Raw genomic sequence first — 19,608 nt, 5'->3', positions numbered from 1 at the left:
ATTCAAAAAAAAAAGTTTATATTTTTATGCATGTATGTGTGTATCAGTAAGCTTTAAAACTGACTTATTCAGGAGGAAATCTTTAAGCTCTCTGCTAGATCTAAAATATTTTGGATGATCTCATGTTTAGCTTGCTCCTCAGTAGAGTATTTTCCTCAGTTCTTAGTTCTTGTGGCTGAGAAGACAATCTATTTATCTTTCTTTTTGTCCCTGTAGAAGAAGGCCAGCCTTCCCACCTGATCCCTTGGGCCATTGCTATTTTTTTCATCTCACTCCTCAGTGCTTGTTTTGTTGCAAATTGTTTGGGTAAGTTATTACCAAAAGTGGAACTCTTTGTGAATTATTTTCTCAACTAAACTTCATAAAGTTGCTCTAAGCCTTTTGTTATCTTGATTTGCCTCCAACATTTCAATTCATAATGTTTTTCAAGGTCTTGAATTTAAAATCCAGAGCTCTGTACTTAACCTTCTATTCGTGATGGTGCTGTCTTGTGTAAGGGAACAAAATATGGAAGTTAGAGTCCCTTTTCTATACATATGAAGGGTGGTGACTATGGTAAATCATACCCCATTTTTACTGAGATTACTAAGGGCTGCATGTTATCAGTAAAGAGTAACCAGCAAAAACCCAACTTTCTGATGGACTGTAGTCTGGCTTTTTTTTTTTTTTTAATTTTTTTGATGTTTATTTATTTATGAGAGAGAGAGGGCATGAACAAAGGAGGGGCAGAGAGTTGGAGACGCAGAATCCAAAGCAGGCTCCAGGCTCCGAGCTGTCAGCACGGCGCCCAACGTGGGGCTCGAACTCATGAACCGTGAGATCATGACCTGAGCTGAAGTCTGGCGCTTAACCGACTGAGCCAACCAGGTGCCTCTTTGAAACGAAGAACAATGAAAGATTTGTTCTTTCTAATAGCAAGACCATGTGTAAAGTTATTATAGTTACACTAATATAGCATAGGTGCAAGTATGGATGAATAGACCAGAGGAAAGATAAAGAGAGCTTAGTTACGGATCCTGCCTATATGAATCTCTATATAAAACAGAAGGGGATATTGCCGTTATAGGGAAAGGACAGATTTGTTCAGTTAATGTGCTAGAGGACCATTGATCATCCTTATTAAAAAAATGGAATCAGTCTCCTGTTTTATACCTTGTACAAAACCAACGCAAGGTGGATTATTGGCCAAAATGTGAAAAGCAAATCGATAATCCTTTTTAGAAGATACATGGAGAATATGTTCATATCCTCAAGGCCAGGAATAATTTCTTTTTTTTTTTTTTTTATTTTTCTTAACGTTTATTTATTTTTGAGACAGAGAGAGACAGAGCATGAACGGGGGAGGGGCAGAGAGAGAGGGAGACACAGAATCTGAAGCAGGCCCCGGGCTCTGAGCTGTCAGCACAGAGCCCGACACGAGGCCCGAACTCACAGACTGTGAGATTATGACCCGAGCTGAAGTCGGACGCTCAACCGACTCAGTCACCCAGGCGCCGCAAGGCCGGAAATAATTTCTTAAACAAGTCACAAAGTGTGCTAGCCAGTGAAGAAACTGTTGACCAATTAGACTATATTAAAGTAAAAATTACTCTACAACAAAAACACCAAGAAATAAAACAGCCATTGGAGACGGTGTTTTTAATGTATAAAAAAAATGGATAAAAAAATTTAGTGGACAGTATATATAAACAATCCTTTCAACCCAATAGGAAAAAATACTGACAATACAGCAGAAAAATAGGCAAAATTTCGAATAGCCGTTAGAGAAAAGAAAGCCTGAAATGTCTAATGAACACATAAAAAAGGTCAAGTTTTGGGGGAAATGCAAATTCAACTCACAGTGAGGTACCTTTGCAAATATACCAGGATGGCAACAATGGAAAGGTCTGGCACTATTGACTATTGATGGTGTGGAGGAGGGACTGGACCTCCAAAGAATTGCTGCTAGTGGGAGCGTAGAACAGTACAACCACTTTGGAAAAGTTTGCCACTATCATAGTTGGCAATATGCATATCCTATTACCAGCAATTCCGCTCCTAGGCGTGTAGCATCCTACGGAAAGACATGCTTATGTGCTCTAGGATGCATGGTCAAAAACTCTCCAAGTGGTACGTACAGTTCACAGGAGTCAACACGGGAAGCGATGCAAATATTTACCAGAAGACGAATATCTAAATACATTTTAGTGCATTAAGACAACAGATCACTTTATAACAGTCAAAATTAATCGATTATAGTTGTGTGTAGCAATATGGACAAATTTCAGAAGTTAACACTGAGCGAATGGCCGAAGGAAAAGAAGGCATATTTTAGAATTTGATTTATGTAAAGCTCAAAAGCAGGCAAATCTAATCTGTATGGTTTAGGGATATGTCATTAAGGGGTACGATTGTGAGGCAAAGCACAAGGCGATTACTTTAAAAGTGGCATAGTTACCTTTAAGAGACTGAAAGTGGGTTGTATGGGGGATGTGACTCATAAATCTTAGCAGGACGATCCTTGTGTTTACCAAAAATCTCCACCCTAACACAGATTGTGAGAAAAAACAGAGGCTTGCAGGACTACTGCCATAAAGCACAGAATGGATAATATGCTAATAAAAAAATAATTTTTGGGGCGCCTGGGTGGCTCAGTCGGTTAAGCGTCCGACTTCAGCTCAGGTCATGATCTCACGGTCCGTGAGTTCGAGCCCTGCGTCGGGCTCTGTGCCGACAGCTCAGAGCCTGGAGCCCGCTTCAGATTCTGTGTCTCCCTCTTTCTCTGACCCTCCCCCGTTCATGCTCTGTCTCTGTCTCAAAAATAGATAAATATTAAAAAAAAAATTAAAAAAAAATTTTTTTGCAACTCCTTTCAACCAGTTCACCCAGAGCTGGAACAAAAGAGCTGCCTAGTAAGAAAAGGGATAGTTACCTTAACTCTTAGGGGAAAAGAAAGGTCAGAGTGACCAGCCCCATTTCCCTACTTCAGTGGTTTTACAGGAAAAGAAAACTAACTTGTTTTCCCCCTTGACAGTGACTCATTACAGCTTTCTACACTGCAGGAGACGCATGGGAATGTTCAAGTTACCAGAGTATTACACGAAGATAACATGCACCAAAGAGGAATCAAAACTGAAAGGTACAGATAGCAAAGGGCATAGGAGAATTTCTGTCTTACTTCCATTTCTATTCAGGTTCATAATCTGATTTAAATTTTTTTAAATGTTTATTTTATAAATAAAGGGGAGGGGCGCCTGGGTGGCTCTGTCGGTTGAGCGGCCGACTTCAGCTCAGGTCACGATCTCGCGGTCCGTGGGTTGGAGCCCCGCGTCGGGCTCTGTGCTGACAGCTCAGAGCCTGGAGCCTGCTTCGGATTCTGTGTCTCCCTCTCTCTCTGCCCCTCCCCCATTCTTGCTCTGTCTCTCTCTGTCTCAAAAATAAATAAACATAAAAAAAATTTTTATAAATAAAGGGGAGAAGAGGGGAGGAGCAGACAGAGACAGAGACACAGAATCGGAAGCAGGCTCCAGGCTCTGAGCTGTCAGCACAGAGCCCAATGTGGGGCTTGAACTCACAAGTGGTGAGGTCATGACCTGAGCTGAAGTCAGACGCTCATCGACTGAGCCACCCCGGCGCCCCTCATAATCGGATTTAAAGGAATCAGTAGTAAACCAGGAGAGATTAAAAAACATGAGCATCTGGTGCAAGAATGAACATCAATAAATAGAAACAGATTTCTCACGACTGTAGTCAGTTGAATAACTGAAGAATATAACAATACATTTAGGGTCCATTTTTGGCATCCAAAATATAACATTAACTTAATTCCATTTTCTTTTGATTCAGACATATCTTAAGGACTGTTTCCTTCTAGAATATACAGCTTTGCTGAAGGGACTTTATCTCTTTTATCATTCTAGAATTTGTAAAATCTCATCTGGGAAAATGGGGAAATGCTTGACAGTTCTAGTAGGTTCTCTGCTCCCTTTACATATAATTTCCTACAAAAGGCTTTGTTCTAGAAGATACATGTAGGGACATGGAAAAATGATGATGTCTTCTAAGAGAATATCTTCTAATTTTCTCACAGTCACGATGTGATTCAGACAGTTTTGTTTAGAGAATATTTAGAATGTAGTTTTCAGGATTTTTTATTAAAAGGGGAATAGGATGATTTTGGTAATCATGGTATTATTTCCCAAAATGTGAACTGCATAGTTAGCAGAAAAGTTATGCAATCTGTTACAGACGATAGGCTCCTTGTAAGTAATTTTCATGTCAATTTCTTCACGAGGAAGCACCTGGAATTGCTGTCCTACTGGTTGGAGATCCTTCCAGGACAGTTGCTATTTACCTCTGAATGACAACAAGACATGGGCAAAGAGCGAGAGGAACTGCACAGACATGGGGGCTCATCTGGTCACCATCACCTCAGAAGCTGAGCAGGTATGTTGGGAGGCTCACATCAGTCTCTCTGCTGGTTTGAATCTCTTGGCATAGACAGGAATTTCTTTGCTCTGTCTCTGTGCCTTTGCTTTATCTGTTTCCTCTTTCTTCCTTATTTTTCTTCATCTGGCCAACTTCTGTTCTCTCCAGATTTGATTCATGTATTATTTCCTCCAGAAAGTGACCCTGACCATCTTCCCTACTCCATCCTCCCTGTTCCCGTTTGGAGATACTTCCGTGGTACTTTGTGTATTGCGTGATCATGGCTCTTGCTTCGCTAGTGTTAACTGGGAGGTTACCTGTTCACTGCCCCATCTCTTCCAGTGACTCTGACTTTGTAGAGGGCTGGGGACATGCTTTCCTCACCTCTGCATCTCCAAAGTCTTGTGCAGTGTTAGGCGCACTGGATAGGACCTGATACATGTTTGGTGAGTAAGTGAATACGTGAATGGTTAATCATGACTGAGTAAGTGAATACGTGAATGGTTAATCATGACTGAGATAGCTTCTCAGGATAAAGCATAGGAAAAATAATTCAGCTGTCTGGTTGTAATTCTAAATAAAAAACAATTCTTAAGTTTTATTCAGTTTTTTTTAAAAAACCCAATTTATTTCGTCATATAATATACTTCCAGAGATGTACCATAACTCCTAATCTACTCTTTTCTTTGTGAAGGGGGTTTCCTGGAGAATTCTGTTCCAATGGCTTTGCAATCTACAGGTTCATTGACTCTTTGAATAAAATGGAACTTAATTTAATATGCAAGCCATTGAAGAGACAATTTTATTTTGTTTATTTTTATTTTTTCAATATATGAAATTTATTGTCAAATTGGTTTCCATACAACACTCAGTGCTCATCCCAAAAGGTGCCCTCCTCAATACCCATCACCCACCCTCCCCTCCATCCCACCCCCCATCAACCCTCAGTTTGTTCTGTTTTTAAGAGGAAGAGACAATTTTAAAAACAAAAGTTAAAAAAAATTCGATCCTACTAAGCATTGTGCTAAGTGATTTGCAAGTATGATCTCACTTACTCTTCACAGTAATTCTTTGAAGTCATCCACTTTTGGAGATGAGAAATCTTGAGTTTGGAGGGGTATAAGCACTTATGACATTACACGATATATGGCAGAGGCAGGATTGAAAGGAGATCTGTCCGATGACAGTGCTTCTGTGCTTAGCTAGTAGTAATCCATCTGACCTTTCCCCACGTTTCCTAACATAACGGCTACTAAATGACAAATGCAAATATACTTACAAAAGTTTACCTTTTTATGCAGAACTTTATTGTTCAATTTTTGGATAGACGGTTTTCATATTTCCTGGGACTTACGGATGAGGACCATGAAGGCCAGTGGTCCTGGGTGGACAAGACACCATTTGACCCACATATTGTGTAAGTATATTGACTGGGGTGAAAACTTTCTAGGCAAAGACAAGAAGATAGCAAGGAGAATTCATTTGCCCCGAGGCATACCGATATAGAAATGCCTGCTCAGAGAGGACCGTTATGTACCGAGCAACTTCTCTACTAATAAATGACTATATTTCTATTAGAGAGTGCAGCTCTAAATTTTTCACTGGAGGCGTTTTCTCTACATGTCTCCTGATCTACACACACACCCACACCCACACAAATACAAATATAAAGATATACATATATATTTTTTCATTTTAGATTCTGGCATGAGGGTGAACCCAACAACTATAAAGAGAATGAAAATTGTGTTATCCTTGTTAATGTCCAAGACAAATGGGCCTGGAATGACTTTCCTTGTAACTTTGAGAGAAGAAGAATTTGCAAGTTACCTGGAACAACATTCAACTAGAAACCTCCAAAGGAGTCCTTATGATGGCAACAGAAAAGGGGAACCAATTAGACCAGGGCAGAATGTACCTGCACCATTGGAGCAGAGAAAACATGCTGAGAAAATAGAACATTTTTCAGTTACGATGGCCTTACTTTTGTTTCATTCATTCAAGACAATGTGCTTTTGTGTGGTTTGGTGGCCGGAATCATCTTTTCTGTGAGAACCCATTTTCATGAACTTTGCTTTCTTGATAGTGTATCAAAGTATTTGCTTTTCGATTGGTGTGCATTGATTATATGTCCAACAGAATGGCTCAAATGAGGTGATCTCTTGGTCATTGTTCTCCTCTGCTCAAATTCTTAGCTCTGAAAATTCAAAGGCAGGGTATTCCAACTGATAGAGGCATGCCACTTTTTTTTTAAATATGACAAACCCTTTGAAGTTTTTAAACAACATTCTTATTGTTCAATGTCTCGTTCCCAGACTTTTTAATAGTATCAGTCATTAGATTGACATTCCATGAGCAAAATATTTTCTGAACAGGAGTGTAGGAGTTCTGAATTGTAGTATTGCCAAGATGGAAAAAAAAGAAAGTCTCTCTACCTTTAAAAACATTTTCTTCTTACTCTACCTTAAATGTCTTCCCAAAGCAGGGAGTCCCAAGCTGACTTAGTTTCTTTTCAAGCGGATAAATCCCTCATAGGCCACCTTAACCAAACTGCCTTCAACTCTGTAGCTGAAGAAACTGAACCCACAGGAAGGCAAAGAGCTCACCTGGAACATTGCTAGTTCATGAAGAGAAACAGGACTGTGGCCCAGAACTACTTTTCATGAGCGGCAAACTGTGTTGCCTTCGGGATTACAGGAAAGTTACTGGGGTGACTTGGCCTCTTGACTAATGGATGAAAGTTCTAGCATTGTATTCGTGTTTCTATATTTTTAATTTGAGTCAGGAGAAAAAAATCATATTTTCAGCCCATTTATGTTAGCATGTCTTTTTAGAGCTATAAAGCTAGAGTTCAAACTAGCAGGGAAGTCCTTGTCTTAACAACATGACATGACGCTTTTGTGATATCACTAGTGTTAACTGTGGAGCAGTGCTATCCAAAATATGGTGGTCTTTCTTAAAATTCTCAGTTTGCTGATGTTTCCTGAATTGAAGCTAAACAATTCCAAGCAGTGGCTTTTTTTTGAAGTTGATTTTATTTTGAGAGAGAGAGAGAGAGAGAAAGAGTGAGCATGAGCAGGGGAGGGGCAGAGAGGGAGGGAGAGAGAGAGAGAGAATCCCAAGTGGGGTCTGTTCTCTCGGCACGGAGCCCCATATGGGGCTCCATCTCACAAACGCGAGATCATGACCTGAGCCAAAGTCAAGAGTCAGATGCTCAACCACTCAACTGACTCGGACATCCAGGCCAAGCAACGGCTTTTTAACCTGACTGCCTTAAAGCTATTTTTGAAAACAACATTTATTTTGTAAATTACTTAGTGATTTTCTGCGTTAGGAAGATTAGTGTTTGATTGATTGATTGTGTGTGTGTGTGTATGTGTGTGTCTGCATTTAAAGCTGATACTTTTAACAGAAGGAGTGCTAATGATTTTAATTGTTCGCCATTCACTAGTTACATAGCACAAAATCTACAAAACTTGTGGAAATAATTTTATGTATATGCTAAAAGGCTTTGTGTAGTTAACATCATCCACTTTCTCTACCGTATATAGGTAGAGATTCAGTTGCCAATAAAATGTGATCTCTATGTGATTTTATACATCTGTGTCGGCATCTATATCCTTAATCTCTTTTCTTGCAGTCTGATCATTTTTCGTTACCTCCGTGGTGACCACCACAGACCATCGTTCTTACCCGGATTATTGCAATGGCCTTCTGACTGGTCTCCCTATTTCCACCCTCGGGCCCTTTCAATCTACTCCTAACTCTCCATGGCACTCGTATTCCTCATAATTTCTTTAAGACACCTGATAGTAATTTTGTAAAAATAAATGCAAATTTTTTAGGGCATTGTGGTAGTCTTAGAAATTTGAAACACTTAAAAAATTTAAATATTGGTTTTGTGTTTGCTGTATATGTGTGTGTGTGTGTTTGCCACACACACACACACACACACACACACACATCTCAAACAGTAAAAATGTAAATAAAAGTATCAGTTAAATCTTCCACCCTGAACTTCAGTCCCTTAAATGCCTCTTCAGAGTAGATATGATTATGTTTCTTATATGTATTTCCATGTATGTTTATATGTGTTATATAAACATATATACACATATAACCTACTGTTTTTATACTAATAGCAACATTATCTACATTGCCTTAAACATCTTACAATTTTTTCCCCACAAATCTAAGGTGTTTTTGTCTGTTTTCATCATGACAAGTGTATTCTTTGATCCCCATCACCTATTTCCTCCTTTTCCCCACCCACCACCCCTCTGGTAACCATCAGTTTGTTCTCTATAGTTAGAGTCTGTTTCTTGGTTTGTCATGATCATGACAAACATGTGTCATGTCACACATGATCATGAGTGAGATCATGTGGTATTCGTCTTTCTCTGTCTTATTTCACTTGGCAATATACTCTGTAGCTCCATCCATGCTGCAAATGGCAAGATTTCATTGTTTTTTTTTTTATGATGGAATAATATTCTGTTGTGTATACACAGCTTCTTTAAGCTTCCGTAATTTGGCTATTGTAGATAATGCTGCTATATACATTGGGTGCATTTATTCCTTTGAATTAGTATTTTTCCACCCTTGGAGTAAATACCTCAGTGCAATTACTGGATCATAGGGTAGTTCTATTTTTAACTTTTTGAGGAACCTCCATATTTCTTCCACAGCGGCTGTACCAGTTTCCATTTCCCCTAATGAATACAGGAGGGTTCCTTTTTCTCCACATCCTCCCCAACACTTGTTTCTTGTGTTTTTTTATTTTAGCCATTCTGACAGGTATGAGGTGGTATCTCATTGTGGTTTTGATTTGCATTTTCCTGATGCTCAGTGATGTTGAGCATCTTTTCATGTGTCTGTTAGCCATCTGGATGCCTTTGGAGAAATGTTTGTTCACGTCTTCTGCCCATTTTTATTTTATTTTATTTTCAATGTTTATTTATTTTGAGAGAGAGAGAGAGAGAGAGAGAGCAACATGAATAGAGTAGGGGCAGAGATAGAGGGAGACACAGAATCTGAAGCAGGCTTCAGGCTCCGAGCTGTCAGCACAGAGCCTGATGCAAGGCTCAATCCCACAAACCATGAGATCATGACCTGAGCCAAAGTCAGACACTTATCTGACTGAGCCACCCAGGCGCCAATGGGCGCCATTTTTAAATTGATTATTTGGTTTTGGGGGGAAAATATCTTGCATTTTTTACTTAAAAATATAGTTTGGAAAATGATTTATACCTTGCCCCATATAAGTAACTAGTGTTTCATTATATTGGTATATCGTAATCTGAGATAACTTTTGAGTGACAAAATATTTCCTTATATAATAAAAATCAACAAAACTACATATTGTCACATATATCTAAGAGGAATGAACACTTTAAGGAAAACTAATATAGATAAACCTTGGTTTGTGAGCGTAATTCATTCCAGAAACATGCTTGTAATCCAAAGCACTTGTATATCAAAGTGAATTTCCCCATAAGAAATCATGGAAACTCAGATGATTCATCCCACAACCCCAAAATATTCATATAAAAATGATTACAATACTGTAATATAATACAAAGTAACAAAGAAAATATAAAATATAAAGAAAAATAAACAAATTAACCTGCGCTTACCTTTGAAAATCTTCGTGGCTGGTGTGAGAGAGACAAGAGAAGGAAGGTTATTGTGTAGGGTGACTTTCACTATCATTAATGGAATCACTGCTATCTATTGGCTCAATGAAATCTTCTGCATCGGGGCCATTGTATACACTAGCACGGATGTTGACTTCGGTACAGTATTGATAAACTCTTGTCACATGCTGTATTTAATGTAATTGGCAATAAGGTAGCAGAGGAAAGGGTCTATATTGGCAGACAGCCTGACCTAGAATGAAGCAAAGCATTCCTAAGCTTACTCTTGTATAGAAAAGCAGAGGACTGTCCATAGGTACTTTGAAGTGACAAAAAATACACTAGTGCCAGCTGTGGGCCCCTTCCAACGTTCTGAAAAATCACACTGATTTCTGCCAAACACCACAGTCTGAGACTGAGCATCTGAACATGGGAGATGATCACCCACAATCCCACAGAGAGAGAGAGAGAGAGAGAGAGAGAAAGAGAACCATTGGCTCAGTTGTGATCATATGACATTCGGTGTCACATACTACTTGTGTTGCAAGACATTGCTCTTTGATCAAGTTAATATTTATTAGAAATGTTTGCTCGTCTTGCGGAACACTTGCAGAACAAGTTACTCGCAATCCAAGGTTTTACTACATATTATATTCGCTTACCCAGTTGAATTTTCCCATCTAATGATTACACATTAATTTCAGTGTATGAATTTTGAGGGTCTCTGTGTGGTGCCATGTGCAAGAAGTGTGGTTATTCAAGGTACCATGATATTTAAATATTCTTGAATAACCTTATCAGCATTGATTAAAATATTATGCATGTAGTGGATAGGCTTGAGATAGGAAGCTGTCAAGCTGAATGTTCTCTTAGAACAATTTAGCTATTGGACCCTGGCCCTAGCTGAGCAATAGCCACAAATCCAAGTGAGATTCAGTTATCCAGTGGAGCCATTTGCAACAGCGTGGATGGAACTAGAGTGTATTATGCTAAGGGGAATAAGTCAGTCAAAGACAAATATATGATTTCACTCATGTGTGACATTTAAGAAACAAAGCAGATGACCATAGGCGAAGGGAAGCAAAAATGACAGAAAAACAGAGGAGTCAAACCGTAAGAGACTCTTAAATACAGAGAACAAACTGGGGGTTGCTGGCGGGGTATTGGGGGTGGATGGGCTAAGTGGGTGATGGGCATTAAGGAGGACACTTGTTGGGATGAGCACTGGATATTATATGTAAGTGATGAATCATTAAATTCTATTCTTGAAATCATTATTACACTGTATGGTAACTAACTTGGATTTAAATAAAAAAAAAGAAATCTTCTATATCTATATTGAGTTTTATTCCTAGTAGAGCTATTTTTCTCAGGATGTTAATGAAATTATAAATCCTTTGGCATTCTGAAATGTTTTGCTATCCTATAGGAAAATATAAAGGCGTTTCTGCTTCATTGCAAATTTATGATCTATTTTATAAAAGTCGTTAGTATATTTCTTGGAAAGTTCATATATATCCACTTAATAATATAGCACTGGATAGCTTCTACAGAGGTGAATCCAACGAGGTAGGTTTTAAAGTCAACAGTTTGTCTATATCTTAAAAATAAATTGGTTCATTGAGTTGATCTCTGTGACAACTACTTGGCTCTAAGTTTTGTCAGCGTTGGGCCAGCTCTTGGGTTAATGATAACTAGCTAATGTAATGGATTAGTTAGTGGGATTCTTAGTCCCCCTTATCTGACTTATGGATATATGGCTTTGTTATTTGGAATTACAATTAAGCCTCTGATATAATTGAACTTTGACATACAAAATAAACACAAAATGTAAAATAAAAGAAAAGAAAAATAAAATCCTCTTCTTTGCTGGGCTCTGTACTTGCTGTATGTCTCTATATGTTCATATAAATATTCACAAACAAAGCAGGAGTATTCTTTACTTTTCCCAGCATTTGTTAGAGAATTGCTTGGTAAATTGGGAGAAGTCCTGAGACTAATATAGAGAAAAATGCATGTCAATCAGGATCATAAATTATATCATTCAAAACTACTTATTTTATTTAAAATCTTTTTTAAAAAATTTTTCTTTCATGTTTATTTATTTTTGAGAGACAGAGACAGAGTGCGAGCAGGGGAGGGACAGAGAGAGAAGGAGACACAGAATTCGAAGCAGGCTCCAGGCTCTGAGCTGTCAGCACAGAACCTGATGTGGGGCTCGAACTCACGAACTTCGAGATCATGACCTGAGCCGAAGTCAGACGCTTAACCGACTGAGCCACCCAGGCGCCCCAAAACTACTTAGTTTATATCAAAAGCGACAAGTCCTTATGAAGTCCCTAGGTAGTCCTTATAAAGTGCAGTGCACAGTTTTCTCCTGTTGGTGTTGTGTTCATGCTCTTGTGCCTCTGTATTTATGCATTTCAGTTGTGCTTTCTGTTCTCAGAAGATTTTTTTGTTATTCAAAGCACTTATTTCAGGCATTTCACAAATCCGAAACACATTGAAGAAACAGGGCACGTCATTCCAATTTTTCCTCGGATTTGAAGAGTCTCGTATGGTAGCACAGTCCTCCACTGTAACTATATTATTGGGCTCCCCTTCGTCCCAGAAGCTGGAAGAGAGCAAGTGCAGAAGATTTTAAATCCCAGCTACAGGAGGCCAAGTGACCTCATGTGCTAGACCAGTTGCATTTGTGTTGTGCTCCCTCGCAACAATTTTGTTGCGCATTATAACCTCCATTAGGCATTATAGTTAGGCATTATAACCTCCATTTTATTGAAGAAAAGGAATCCCGGAAAAACCAAACCACTTGTCTTAAGTCTTAGAGTTTGCGAGTGGCGAAGCCCAGCTGGATATTCCTGACTTTCTGGTCTGTCAAGCTTCCTCAGCTGTAGACCCATAATGAGAAGTTACGGGAAGCACTGATGCTCATGAATTTGTTTCCTTCACGCTTCTGTCTCATCTTACGTTTAGTTCCCTTTATTCTGCACCGAGTTTGAATTAACGTAGGTGCATACTTTAGTGGTGTTACGGTGCTGTAGAGAAGCAACTTTCTAGAGTCTCAGTGCATGGCAGCTGTACTCTTAGAACTGAGCCTTTGGTTTCCTCAAATGCTAAATGAAGATTAATAATATCGATGTATCTCAGAAGGGTGCAATTTAGGTAAAATGAAATAATTAATGAGATCAAACCCATGAAAACTCCAATGTGCTGTGCTCTAAGGGTGTAAGGTCACCATCAAAGGGAAAAGAGACCTTATCAAGGGAGTCCCCACTTTCACTCCATAAATCTCCTTTCTCAAATCACTACCCTCAAATCATTTACTAGTTTGGGCACAAGACTCTGAATTTCACTCTTTGTCTCTGCTGCACTTCCGATGAATTAGTCTTCGATTCTGATTCCCTCCTCATGTTCATCTGTTATTTCCCCTTTATCCTTCCGATGGTCTCAGGAAGCCAGAGCACGAGATCCTCGTGCTTCCTTCGACTATCTTCTTGCACATAAAATCACCAAGGATTGACCTGAAAATATCTCATGGAATGGAAGGAGGTTCTGAGAACTCCCCTCAACAATGGTCTAACTTTGGGACTTGAGATAGTGTTAAAATTGTCCTGTAAGAAGGAAATTACCTCAGAGCTTCTGTGAAAGGTGTGCCATCTACCCATTGCCACTGACCCTCAATCACCTGGTCTGTCAGTCCAATATAAAACTCTCTCCTTTTCGGTTTCGCGTAGAAAAGAAATTCCTAGAAGAGCAACACGATAAAAACACAAAGTAGATCAGTCATTTCAATTTTGGACAAATGTTGAAGGTAATTGTTATTAAAAGAGGTAAAGTGGATTATAGGTGGCAGATAAATGGCTCTGAAATCGGAAGATCATGGAGGAGTATCTCCTGATATTTTTTTTATTGTGGTAAAAATATACGGAACATAGAATTAAACCAACAAAAAGAGAATCTTTAACAGAGAAGGAGTTTCTTAATATCTCATTCAAACCTGATCTACTGTTATTTGTAGCAAAAGCTACTTATATATCCAGCATGAAAGATTATTAATCACAGCTTAAAGATAACGGACATATCCTGGGCATATCTGACATAATCATCTGATGTGTTCATCAACACAATAGTCACTCTAAAATGAACTGTCAGCATCCCCCCCTCTTTTTTTCCCTGTCTTAGTAAGAAAGGCATTGAACATGGAAATTCCCCCTTTTCCCCCCTCAGGCTCTTCTAGTGATGACAATAAATTAGAGTAGGTATCGACTTATAGAAATAGTAGGAACAGCATGCATTTTAATACATTCACTTAACAAATAGTAATTTTGGACCAAAGAGTGCATACACGTATGGAAAGAGGGATAGATCCTGGAAAGAATGTTACATTGACACTGGAGGTGACTGTGCTCCAACTACCTGCTCCTCCTGTGTGTTGATAACAACCAGATGTGCTCCCATGTTTGAGCAGTTTTTTACGCTTGATGCCCAGGACATGGTGTTAGTAGAAAATAAGTAGCAGCTAGATTGAAAATGGATCCAGCTCGACGGACAACAATTCTTGACTGAACCTAGGAGGAGAGAAGTTTCCATGAGTGTCGTGTATCAACTAAGTAAGGAAACAGAAAGCTTCATCTGGCCCCTTGAAGTTCATCATTACCAGTCTTCTGACTGGTACCTTGGAGCCCCTTGTCCTTGCCCACTCCCCAACCTACTATCTAAGACTTTAGAGAATTCCTATGTCAGTCAACACAAATAGCAATTGTCTTGTCTTTTGAGACATAACCTTTATTTTCTAAATTAAAAAAAAATTTTTTAAACGTTTATTTATTTTTAAGAGACAGAACACGAGTGGGGAAGGGACAGGAAGAGAGGGAGACACAGGATCCGAAGCAGGCTCTAGGCTCTGTGCTGTCAGCACAGAGCCTGATGTAGGGCTCGAATCCATGAACCATAAGATCATGACCTGAGCCTAAGTCAGATGCTTAACTGACTGAGCCACCCAGGCACCCTGAGATATAATCCTTATTTTCTAAACTTGCCAGTAGATGCAGTCATACATACAATCTATCTCTGTTATGCTATTGATATAGAGCCTTATTAACTATTCTTAGAATGCCAAGGTGAGAGAAGGTTATGCATTTTATCTAAGCAACCATCTCTCATGTTGCCCAAGCAATATGCCCTCAACAAAGTCTCCAAACTGGTTGTGGAGACGGGCTAAACTTCTTAGAATTGTAGAATGTAAGTCTCTGAAGTTTATTAAAAAGAAATAGTCCAGTGTTTCTCAATTTAATGGTGAGGAAATTAAGTTCCAGAGGAGCGTCATGTAGCATTTTGCTAAGACTTAGAACAAAACTATATATATAAGAGTGTAGAGAGTATATTTCTGAGATATCTCCAAATTCCCTATTCTCTCTCTATTTTTTCTTCTTCATTCTCATTGGGAAGCAAGTGAGGAATGAAAAGAAAGTGCACTCCTGGAGATAATACCTTCCACTTCTAGATTTTCTGTTCAGACATACCTCAAATTTCTTCTAAAAGTTTGCTATAATGTCCCCAGGATTTCCTGTCCAATGCTAATCACGTTTTCAAAGTCCTAGACCTGTCTTATCAATTCCTCATCATTCTCTGGTAGTACAGGCAAGATTTTATATTTTGTTTTTGAGAAACAGGACATCACCCAACTACTTGTCCCAAAATCAATCTAGAAGCCAAAAAGTGTCAATATGTAAATGTTGATGTTCAAATTTGAGGACTATTATACCCGATCCATCTTTGTAGCAGGAGAAGTCCATTAAATCCTCATATGGCTGGAACTTTTTCTCATCACAGAGTTGAAAGCTATGATACGTCACTGTAAGGAAAGGGGCAGAGTGTATGTTCGTTATTCTTGATAAAAAATTAAGTTTATCATGTGTGTATTTGTAACAAAAGTACCAGCAATCATCATGATATCTTTTTTTTATTCTCTATTTGTCCTTCTACACGGAGAGGTACCGAGATTTACTTACCCAAAGAAAAAAGGATTCACATTTCATGGTTTTTGCTGATTTATGAAGATGAATGTACTTTACTTCAGGTCCAAAGGCCCAGAGAAAACAAATATGCTTTCACTTTCTCTTATGCCCACCCTGCCTACCCTTGTTCCAAAACACAGTTTGTCATGTCTCTGGCTAGGTTCCCGTGGAGAAGTTTACACTCATGACAGAAGTACAAAGGCGAGGACTCAAGGCCACCAAGGAGATGAAAAATGTCTATCATGAAAAATATGTCAGAGGTCGCTGCAATTTGGTAACCGTTCTGTACTAGTTGGGGTTCTAGTTGAGGAATAACCTGGAGATAAACAGGGAAGAAAGTGGAACAGAAATACCCTTTGGGGGAGAAGAGAACCCACAGGCAAGAAGAAAGATTTTACTCTTAATATTCATCAGGGAGATTAAACTTGACCTTTAGAACTCACCAACACATCTGGTGATAAAACAGACACTGAGCAGTAGAATGGAGACCCCAGCAACAGTCCATAAGAGCCTTTGGGAAGAGAAGTGTCCTTTCTCTGTAGAAAGCAATATGCAAACATGGTCAATCTTCCCAAGGCAAGGTACAAAAGAGATTCTTATTCAACCTTACTTATCTCCTCCCACTTGAGCTGTCTATATGGAGTAATTCTTAGACTTCAGCATGCCTCAGAATCATTTGGAGAGTTTGTTTAAACACCGATGATGGGGCCTCACTTCTAGAGTTAACAATTCATTAGAGCTGCTATGGAGCCAGCAAGTTCCTGGTCTGGGAACCAGCTTTTAGAACCACTAGAGTAAGCCATTGCTGATCTTAAGACTCGTGAACTGAGACAGATGTGCTATTTTTCCTTCTTAAGTCTCTGAGGCTTTCCGTCTTCTTTTCCTATCTTTGTCTTTCCCTTTCTCTCTCTCACCCTCTCTGTTTTTTTTTTTTTAATCTCTCTCCTGCCCTCCTCTTTCTGGCGTCTCATTTCCCAAGCCCTTTGTAAACCAATTCATATAAAACTCGAGCAATGTTCTTATAGTTCCTCTCCCCCTCCCACCCGATAAACATTTTACAAACAGGGAAAGTGAGTTCCAGAGAAGGGAGGTGGCTTGCCCAATGCAACACAGTGAAAGGGTGGGAACAGCAGTCTGATTCAGTTCTCCCCAAAACCCAGCCCAGCAACCCTCAGTACAACATAGCGTCTCCTAACCACTGCCTGTTTTCCCCCTTGCATTCTGTCTCTGTCTCCCTTCTTTTACTTTAGTGGAGACATTTCTAGTGTCCTATCCCCTCAGCATATTTATCACCGCTTCCCCCCAAAAAAAGATCTATGAAAGAAAGGGAGAGTTGCAAATTTTACCTGTGCCTTGTGATGTAGATGGTTGGGATGAATTCATTCTCTCTCTCTCTCTCTCCTTCTCTCATCAGTTTCTGAGTCCAGTACTATTTTGTTGCTAAGATCTAAGGAAAATGAATCCATTTCTGGTTTTTTTTTTTTTTTAAGGAAGTTCAGCCCGAAGGCATAATAATATTAATTTGTTCTGCGGCTTTGTGTTTCAGTCAGGGTTTCCTTTCTTGCATAAGGAGGACAAGGGAGTTTACCGGGCAACGAGTCTCCTCACTTAAGGAAACAACAAAGTGGGGAAATGATGATAGTGGTAAGTACCAACAGAAATGGGCTGACCGAGGGGAAACATCAGGGGCTTCAAAACACTGTTTTCTTTGGGTGGATAAAATCTCTCTGTTTGGGGCGCCCAGGGGGCTCAGTCGGTTAAGCATCCGACTCTTGATCTCAGCTCAGGGCTTGATCTCAGGGAGGTGAGCTCAAGCCCCGCACTGGGCTCCGTGCTGGATGTGATGCCTATTTAAAAAAAAAAAAAAAAAAAAAAAAAATCGCTACTTTCTTCCAGGCCTCCCCACTCATGCCTCAGTTTGTCTCTGACATTCACGGGCCCGCCTCTGCACTCCCAGTTTTACTTCTGAGCCTTACTGTCACACATTTGTCGGCGGGAAAGAGGACAAAACCAAATCTTTGCACGCGGCACACAGCTGGGCACATAGTAGAGGCATTTATAACTCCGTGTGAGTTTCTTTTCATAGTTCAGGTGGGTTTCTTCCTCATTTGCTTGCAACGCTGGAACATTCTGGCTTCATGTTGGGCTGAGTATGTCGCATTGTGGGTTTATAGCCCTTTTGTTAAAGCAATCTCCTACCTCTGCCCCAGTTGAACCCCCCCACGCCTTACATGATATGACTACTTTGCAATTCAGCTCCGTTCCTTGTTCCTTCCGTTACAACACAGCTTCTGCCACCTTCGAGACTCAGTGGGTAATCTCATTCTACTCTTCCTAATTCTTTGGGAGTTTTTGTTTTATAATGTGACCTATATAAGAGAAATGAATTTGAATGTCAGAAGAAGCAATGTCAATTAGACGTTAAAATACAATGCTGCTTTCTCTGGAAGGTTAGTTACCTATAGTAATTTTCCACTCTATTCCTTAAAAATACTTTGGAACAAGATCCAGCTGGCCTCTATTGATTAAAATTCACAGGTGTCAGGAGGCGTTAGTAACATATATATGACTTGGTAATTCCCACAATGACTCACACGCTTTTCACATGTTAGAAAATATCCTTGTTCTCAAAGGGACTTTTTGTTGTTTCAATGTATTGCTCAACTTCCTCTGCATCTTCCATTTTACAGTTATATAGATTTATTAAAGAATGTTTAAAAATTATACATGTCCATATTATAAAATATATACATGTTTAACATATGTCTTATCAGCAAATGGCTTTTGACCTACAAAAAGAAATTATACAATGGCTGAGTTAAATGAATTATTAAATGATGAATCATAATGACTACAGTCAATTATTTATTAATCATGATCAATCAGCAATAACTAATGTCCATAGACAATTATATGTTAATAATTTTATGAACATGCAATTAATGAATATTAATAGTTAATGATTAGCATCTTACCAGCCAAAATATGTATATGTTTTGATCCTTTGTTTTATCACTTTTTCCAAACTATAAAAGTAATATTTTTATGGTTAACAGTATGAGAAGAATATGGCAAGTAAAAGACCTCCCATCTGTCCTTCTAAAGTCGACCATGCTTGATGATTTGTTCCTTTTTTTTTTTTTTTTAATTTTATTTATTGAGCGCGAGCTGGGGAGAGGGGCAGAGAGAGGGAGACACAGAATCTGAAACAGGCTCCACGCTCTGAGCTGTCAGCACAGAGCCCGACGCGGGGCTCAAACCCACAAACCTTGAGACCATGAGCAGAAGTTGGACACTTAACCACTGAGCCACCCAGGCGCTCCTTGATGATTTCTTATATATACTTTGAGACATTTTCCAAGCTTATAGAGGTGGAGTTTATATAATAGATTGTTTATTCATTTTTCGTCAAATAAGATCATACCTGCTTTCATGTTTTAAAAAACTTTCATGTTTTAAAAATTACTGTTATATTCATCATTGTATTTGGGTATCTATCTTCCTGACTCTACTGTTTAAACTTTTCCATAATTTATAAACCAGGC

General features: G+C 39.1%; 2 protein-coding genes across 4 annotated transcripts in view; one reads left to right on the top strand and one right to left on the bottom strand.

Moving 5' to 3' along the window:
- Window positions 1–8,265, top strand: part of CLEC4D (C-type lectin domain family 4 member D) — a 31,438-nt gene extending 23,173 nt beyond the window's left edge. For both annotated transcript variants that reach the window (XM_049625036.1, XM_049625037.1), the window contains 5 exons: window positions 217–306; window positions 3,014–3,118; window positions 4,274–4,425; window positions 5,709–5,824; window positions 6,107–8,265. In XM_049625036.1, the coding sequence (XP_049480993.1) occupies window positions 217–306; window positions 3,014–3,118; window positions 4,274–4,425; window positions 5,709–5,824; window positions 6,107–6,257 (614 nt within the window). In that variant the 3' untranslated portion in view covers window positions 6,258–8,265. The remainder of the gene's footprint in view (window positions 1–216; window positions 307–3,013; window positions 3,119–4,273; window positions 4,426–5,708; window positions 5,825–6,106) is intronic.
- Window positions 8,266–11,926: 3,661 nt separating this feature from the next.
- Window positions 11,927–18,448, bottom strand: CLEC4E (C-type lectin domain family 4 member E). 2 transcript variants are annotated; one of them, XM_049625035.1, is made up of 7 exons: window positions 18,295–18,448; window positions 17,410–17,510; window positions 16,507–16,599; window positions 15,811–15,900; window positions 14,463–14,614; window positions 13,676–13,791; window positions 11,927–12,657 (listed from the first exon to the last, which is right to left on the bottom strand). In XM_049625035.1, exons 2-7 carry the CDS (start codon window positions 17,444–17,446, stop codon window positions 12,486–12,488), a joined length of 660 nt encoding a protein of 219 aa, XP_049480992.1. In that variant the 5' UTR covers window positions 17,447–17,510; window positions 18,295–18,448; the 3' UTR covers window positions 11,927–12,485. The 2 variants fall into 2 exon arrangements, with proteins under 2 accessions (XP_049480992.1, XP_049480991.1); XM_049625034.1 differs by lacking the exon at window positions 18,295–18,448 and having other exon boundaries at window positions 17,410–17,985.
- Between the last annotated feature and the right edge of the window lie 1,160 nt (window positions 18,449–19,608).

The sequence above is a fragment of the Panthera uncia genome, chromosome B4, assembly GCF_023721935.1.
Source record: "Panthera uncia isolate 11264 chromosome B4, Puncia_PCG_1.0, whole genome shotgun sequence".
NCBI classification, from domain to species: Eukaryota; Metazoa; Chordata; class Mammalia; order Carnivora; family Felidae; genus Panthera; species Panthera uncia.
The sequence above is the reverse complement of the archived record's forward strand: the minus strand, read 5'-3'. Positions and strand labels throughout refer to the sequence as shown.